Raw genomic sequence first — 7,516 nt, forward strand, 5'->3', positions numbered from 1 at the left:
ATTTAAAAGATATAATTTCTTCTAAGTTTTATAGTTTAGTTTAAAAGTTAGAATCACACTATTTTCTTACCCGTTCTCATTTAAAAATTAGTATTTCCCACATCCTTAAACATTATTTGAGAAAGATTTTTAATGGCTTCTTTAATTAGAAACCCATCCTTAGGGTAAAGGATTAAAAATAACGCATTAAAATAATACCCCCACTTCTCTTTCCCTCCCCTTTAGGACAAGAGCTCAGGAAAGAATACTAAACCATTCATATTAGCGTCCAAGGTGTGATAAATACTCCCCTGAGAAATTTGGGCCCTAAAAAGATTGAAACCATAAATCAAAGATATGATGTGCTAATAGTAACATTTCAAACACTATCCAGGGGATGTGACCTCACTGGAAGACGCGTAGCTCCTAAAATTCGCAGTACTAAAGTAGTAGGTACCTATTCTGGCTACAGAAAGTTCCATTCCGTCTTTTAATGAAGCAGTGCTAATTTCACCCATTCAACGAAGTACCTTAATTGGCGGAGTTGATTAAAATTGGCGCGCTCAATGGCCGAGTTGGATTCATTAAACAAGGGAAACACGTAACGCACACATGGCACTCACTGGATGGACAGCTGCTCCAGAGGACTCACCGATTAGGAAGACTGACGCTAAAGAAGGCCAGTGGAGGGGAGAAAGGATATGGAGTGGGATTTGATCAATAGCAGCCCGGTGTACGAGAACATATCTCTGCTGCATTATTTGATATTTAATCTATCTATTCCAGGCTGCATGGGTCTAAAAGGTCACCGAAAAAGCTGGGCCAGCTGAAAACCCGGCAGGGTAACGCACGTAACATCTTACCATATGGATTCTCAACATCAAGACCGCAAAGAGCCCCAAGCCAGCCCAGTGAAGGAAGGAGAGTCCCGGGCCGTCAGCTCCCCCACTCCCCTGGCGCACCGCTCGGGTCTGCAAGGTGGCGTTGGAGGCTGCAGAACCACGAGACAGGACATCTCAGGAGCCGACTTCGGTCTCGGTGGCTGCGGACTCGCGTTCCGAAGCCACCCCTGCGGCTGCACACACCAGACGCCAGGAGTCGAGCCCCGGTCCCAGCAGCCCCGGTCCCAGCCCCAGACGAGACCCTGCGAGAGCCTCCGCCAGGCGGCTGAGCAGCCGCTGCCAGCCAAGGCCCCGACAGGTGGCCCGACTCCCCTCCCGGGCTCCAAACCTACCCAGGACCGTACCTGAAGGGGCAGCGCCACATCCACCCCACTGCGCTGGCTGTCGTGGTGGCGGTAGTCACAGCTGCGAGCGCAGTGACGCTTCTCATAAAAACAACAACCTGCTCCCCGGCGTCCGCAGCCGCGAGGCGGCGGCCCTAGGAGCGCCGCAGCGCATGCTGGGAGTCGTAGTCTCGCCTGCGCCTTATATTTAGAGGCAGCGGAGGGAAGAACTACGACTCCCAAAAAGGAGCGCAACCCGTCGCGGAGAAGCTGCAGGCAGCTGGGCCAAGCGGCCGCAAGCCTCACAACATCCGGGCCCTAGCGCTGGAGTGGCGCCGCGGCTGGTCGCTATGGAGACGGACTGCTACAACCACTGGATAGGATTCGCGGTTCCACCCGGTGGACTGCTCCCTAGATTACGCGGATTAGTTCATACATATTGATCGGTTCATTTCCGTCGGTTCACTTCTTTGCTGCTTTAATTGGGTGTAGTACAAAGGCTGCACCCCCTGCGCGCTCGCTGGCCTTCTTGCCATTCGCTGCGGGAAAAGACTGCGTTTGCCGAAAAAATAGAGAAGATAGCGAGAATGACCGAGTACGACTGGGTGGGTTTGGGCAGAGGGCTGGATGCTTTTGAATGTTGGTATTATTTGCTTTAAATTTGGGGCACACCGTACTCTCACCCCCAACCCCAAAAAAGAACACCATTCTAGGCCACTGGGCTACATAGATGCAAATGCCTATTGCATTAAGCCAGAATTGCCTCTGAAGGTATGATAAAGATTGGGGATGGTCTGCAACTCGTACCCCACGGCAAACTGAGGTGATGGCTTTCAACAGAAAAACGACCTTGTTAATTTTACATTTTTTTACATTGTGACTTGTTCAAAAAAGGATATGAGCAAATAAGAATATAATACACTTAATACTTACTGTTGATGGAAACAGTAAAAACTTGAAGTTTAATTCTATCTGTCCACCAATTGTGACCAAAACAAGTTAAGAAAAACACGAACAAGAAGCATGGTGGGCCCGAACAGAAACAAAAGGGTGCCTCAAAATGAGACTTGTATTTTTGCACTGGATGTTACTATATTTAAAGTCAACTATGACACACCAAAAAAGAAAAACGTTTTAATTTTATAGTTACAACTGTCGTAATAGGCATTTTTATTATTTCAACGGCTAGCTTTTGTTTTGTTTTTAAAAATCTGTGTGCGTTTATACTGAAGGACTTTGAAAAGTCAAAATGGCCTGGCTTTCTCTAATTCTAGAAGAGCCGAAAATTAAATTAGTAAAAAAAGCTTATACCATCTATTTGTAGATTTTTATTCTTTTCAAGGGACTTTCACATGCTAACATTTACAATTTTAATTAACCTTTTTATCCTTAAGTAAAAAACAGTTGCTGGCCTCAGGTGCAACTAGCAGAAAACTTAAAATAATCCTTTTATTATTCTTTGTATTAGGCTGTTTTATTTTGAATTGTATCTAGTTTGAACTCCACATTGTAAGAATATCAAATTTGAAGAGGAAGCAAATAAGGAAGCTGCAGTGAGGTCCTGTGACGTAAACCAAAAGCAATAGGTATTTTGTTTCTAAGCCTATAAACATTGGTGAATTATCATGGAGATCTAAAATTAGGTAGACACTTCCAGATTGTGTTGTATAAATCATACCAACAAAGTTTATCAGCTAATTTGTCTTCTATTTTGACTAGATGTGGGTTGTGTATTACATTTTGCACCAAACTGATCATCAGAGTTTTAGAGCCAGTAGTAGAAGGTGATTCAATGAAAGGGCGTCCTCTGAAGTTGCCCTGAGCAACCTGACTGGTTGCTCCATAAAATAAACTAGGGTTGGTACTTTTTTCCACAAGTCACAGGGCATCCACCTTCCACCCAAGAAGCCTTCCGTGTGCTGAGGAAACCTAGACATTTTGAGAAAAGCTGACCTGTTGATATACTATAGGATTCTGGTGACTTGCTATTATCCAATGTCTGTGTTCTTGATATGAGTATTAAATGAGTATTAGTAAACTGTAGTATACAAATGTAAAGTGTTATTAACCTGTAAATTTCAGCATTGAATCCTGGAAGAGCATACATATGCATTGAGGTAAACCTGTGAAAAAGAAAATGGTAAAAAAGGATTCCATTTATATAGCAATTTATTGTTTACATAAAATTTTCTTTCCTTCTATCTCTACAAGCACAGAAACTATGGTTGATTTTATTTTTTTAACTGAATTTGTTTTTAACTTTTATTTATTTGTGCTTTTCCAGGACCCATCAGCTCTAAGTCAAGTAGTTGTTTCAATCTAGTTGTGGAGGGCACAGCTCACAGTGGCCCATGTGGGGATCGAACTGGAAACCTTGTTAAGAGCACCAGTGCTCTAACCAACTGAGTTATTCAACAGCCGCCCTCCCACCTGGCTGATTTTTTAAAACCAATTTTACAGATGATATGCAAAGGGGAAATGATAAAGGACTGGAATAACCTAGGTCACAGTTCTGGCCTTGTGCTACTCCTCTAACAATTGATAATCATTCAAATCTGAACAAAAGAAAGAGAAAGTGCACTAAATACTTAACATTTGCAGATTTGAACTCAAGCTTTCAAAACAAATAGGTTCCTGACATTGGGAAATTTAACTTTGCTGAGACATGAAGTAGAATAAACCCAGGAATTCAGGGTGAGCTGGGTTATGCTAAAGAGGAACCTAACTAATTTGATTCAAATTTGAAACTCAAGCCTGACACAATAGCTCTGTGAACATTTTTATCTCCATTTTAGAGTTGGAGAAACTGAGATTTTATGCTTACTAGTTTTAAGGATTTAGAAATCTTAAAAGGGTCTCAGCCTCATGAATCACTGCTGTAGTGTCTTTAAAGGACTTAAATGCGTATAAATAATCTTTTACTTGTTCAACTTTAAAAAGTCAGTTTCACTCTAACAACCACCATGAAGTTATTTAGATAATAATAATATAATTTCTGATTTAGAAGGACTTAGATCTTAAGTATTCTAGAACTTGCCAAATTTTTTTTTTAAACTACCAAAACTTTTTGCCTACATGGACATCACAGAGTACATTTATTAAGGGTCTTATTACTAGTACCCTATCGTGAATACACACTTTCCTTTATGCTTTTTGAATACCTGAAAACCACTTAGTTACTGTTGCTATATTTGGAGAGCCCTGATATGAGAGTCCTCAGATTAGGAAACAAAACCATCTCATCCATCGCCTTTCTTTCACATTTATAGATAAGGAACTTGAATCCTTGTAAAAGAATTTCATCAAAATCACACAGCTATTATAAGTGCCAACATCAAAACCCAGAACTGGTGACACCTAACATGTACTTTTATAACTCACAGTTGGAAGAATACAAATACAAATTTCTTGTATAACACATGTAGGTGTCAATATGGCCTTCTCTGTCTCCATATCCCCACACTCCTGCCTCCCAAAGGCTTCTTTAACTCCTGACCACCGCCTAGCCATGTCTTTCACAACAAATGTGTAGCCCAGTACAGCAGGTCCTTGAATAAGATCGTTTGTGATAACATTAATGAGATGCCCTAGAAACTTAACTCTGATGTATATCAATTAGCCTATGGTAGAACTGGTTTCACTGAAGTTCCAAGAACCTAACAACAACGTTAAGTGATGGCTTACTGTATTCACAGTTTGATCTAGGGACCAACAGCTTCAGTATCACCTGCCCTGCTGTAGCTCCTTTCCACATCCATTCAAGACCCTATACAGCCTGAGTAATCATGCTAAAAATTGTTACATCATGACATGCTTCTCCTTAAAATCCTTCAGTAACTTCCCTTTGCTTTTACCATAAAAATCCAAATTTTTAATATAGTCAAGAAGACCCTGCAAGATCTGGCACCTGCCCCTCTATTCTCATCTCAACTCATTTGACTTTGGCCACACTTTTTCTTTGTTCCCACCTCTATTTTTTCCTTCCTTGCTTTACAGTTTAGATTCAATGACATTTCTCCAGAGTGGCCTTCCTTAGCTCCCCCACATTAGGTTAGAACCTCCTATATATTTTCATAAATCTTTTTTTCCTTCATTGCGTTACCACAATTACTTTTCAATACCTCAAAAGAACAGGACTTCCAAAAAAGTGGAGTGGATAGGGCTAAGTTTTTTGTTGTTTTTCCCTTCCCGGCTTTACTGAGACATAATTCACATACACATGTAAAATTGTGTAAGTTTAAAGTGTACATTATGATTTGACATATGAATATATTATGAAATTATTACAATAAGGTTAACATCTCCGTCACTTAATTACAATTTTTTTGATGACAATATTTAAGATCTACTCTCTTAGCAACTTTTAAGTATATAATACAGTATTGTTAACTGTATTATGTACAGTTAACCATGCTGGACATTAGATCCCCTGAACTTATCCTTATAACTGGAAATTTGTACCCTTTGATCAACATCTCTCCATCAACCCCACTCCCAACCCCACGCTGCCCAGCCCCCCCAACTACATTCTACTCTGTTTTAATGAGTTTGGCTTTAAAAAAAAAAGATTCCAAATATATGTGAGATCAGACAGTATGTCTTTCTCTGTGTATTGTGTATATGTACATTTTCTTCATTCATCTGTCGATGCATACAGGTTGTTTCTGTGTCTAGGCTATTATAAATAATGTTTTGATGAACATGGGGATAGTGATTTCTGTAATGAAGCAAAATTTGCCATCCAAAAATATGTCTCTTTGGCATAAGGATTATTTTAGGCTGATTATTTTTAAGAAACTGCAGACTTAGGAAAAGTTCTAAAAACTGAGTAGAAGTTACTCTTTTGTAAGAGATTTTTATATGTATAAGGTAAACCTCCATTTGTAAGGGTGTCTCCCTCACTTTAGGAAGATGACCTTATCTCTAGAAACTAATCAATGGAGAAGGCTAGGACTTCAATCTGCATAATAACTGTGCTTGGTTATTGCGCTTTCCTGGGAACTTCCCCTCTCCTGACTCCTCACTCCCAACATCTTTTATCTTTAGCTGGTGATGTTATTTAAGGTGTTGGCCTCTGCCATTTCAGATTTGCTCCTTTTTCCTGAGTGTCTCGCATACATACAGGAGGTATACATGTTACTAAACTTAGTTTCTCTCCACTAATCTGTCTCATGTCAATTTGATTAGACCAGTCAAAAGAACTTAGAAGGGTAGAGCAAAAATTTTCCTCCGACATTGCATTTCCTTCGGATATATATCCATTATTCGGATTGCTGGATGATATGGTAGTTCTACTTTTAATTTTTTGAGGAACCTCCAGTTTACATTCTCACCAATAGTGCACAAGGGTTCCCTTTCCTTCCATCCTAACACTCGTTATATCTGGACTTTTTGATAACAGCAGTTCTAACAGGTGTGAGCTGATACCTCGCTGTGGTTTGATTTGCATTTCCCTGATGATTGGTGATGTCGAGCACCTTTTCATGTACCTGTTTCCCTTTTGTATATCTTTGGGGAAATGTCTATTCAGGTCCTTTGCCGATTTTTTAATCAAATTGTGTTTTTGCTATTGAGTTGTATGAGTTCCTTGTATATCTTGAATATTAGCCCCGTATCAGATATATAGTTTGCAAACATCTCCCATTCTGTAGGTTGTTTCAGTCTGTTGATGGTTTCTTTTGCTGTGCAGAAGCTTTTTAATTTGATGTAGTCCCACTTGTTTATTTTTTTGTTGTTGCATATACTTTTGGTGTCGTATCCAAAATATTGTTTCCAAGACCAATATCAAGGAGTTTTTACCAATTTTTTTTTCTAAGAGTTTTGCAGTGTCAGGTCTTACATTTAAGTCTTTAATTCATTTCAAGTTAATTTTTATGAATGGTGTAAAACAGGGTTGAAGTTAAGTTTAGTATTTTTTTTCCAGAATTTTATAACTGAGAATGTTTTGATGTGTTTATATTTTAGGGTAAGAAAAATACTTCAGCTGCAAATTCAGACACAGAAATGAAAGCTGAACAACTGCCTCCTTGTGTGAACCCTGGCAATCCTGTGTTTTCATGTATGTTGGACCCAAAGACACTCCATACAGCTACTTCACTATCAAAACCTAAGATGATTATGTATAAAACCAATTCAAGTACTTACGGTGAATTTTTACCTATGCCGCAGTTTTTTCCCTGCAATTACACTCCAAAGGAGCAAGCATTTACAAACCATATCAGAGCTACTGGAGTTTATCAAAATAATAATCTAAACACTGCACCTGACAGAACCAGAACCCTTGATTTTCCTAATTTTCAACACACTCTATGA

General features: G+C 39.7%; 2 protein-coding genes across 8 annotated transcripts in view; one reads left to right on the forward strand and one right to left on the reverse strand.

Moving 5' to 3' along the window:
- Positions 1-1,385, reverse strand: part of CCPG1 (cell cycle progression 1) — a 66,881-nt gene extending 65,496 nt beyond the window's left edge. For 3 of the 7 annotated variants that reach the window (XM_081048047.1, XM_081048048.1, XM_081048045.1), the window contains exon 1: positions 1,226-1,385. The gene's annotated coding sequence lies outside the window, so the exon portion shown is untranslated. Of the gene's footprint in view, positions 1-842; positions 971-1,225 lie in introns of all 7 variants that reach the window. The other 4 variants (XM_081048051.1, XM_081048049.1, XM_081048050.1 and 1 more) reach the window with 3 other exon arrangements.
- Positions 1,386-1,675: 290 nt separating this feature from the next.
- On the forward strand, positions 1,676-7,516 carry PIERCE2 (piercer of microtubule wall 2; the record flags this gene model as incomplete). The annotated part of the gene is made up of 2 exons (XM_081048058.1): positions 1,676-1,809; positions 7,169-7,516. Exons 1-2 carry the CDS (start codon positions 1,792-1,794, stop codon positions 7,514-7,516), a joined length of 366 nt encoding a protein of 121 aa, XP_080904184.1. The 5' UTR covers positions 1,676-1,791.

The sequence above is a fragment of the Rhinolophus hipposideros genome (genome assembly GCF_964194185.1).
Source record: "Rhinolophus hipposideros genome assembly, chromosome: 5".
In the NCBI taxonomy this organism is placed as follows: Eukaryota; Metazoa; Chordata; class Mammalia; order Chiroptera; family Rhinolophidae; genus Rhinolophus; species Rhinolophus hipposideros.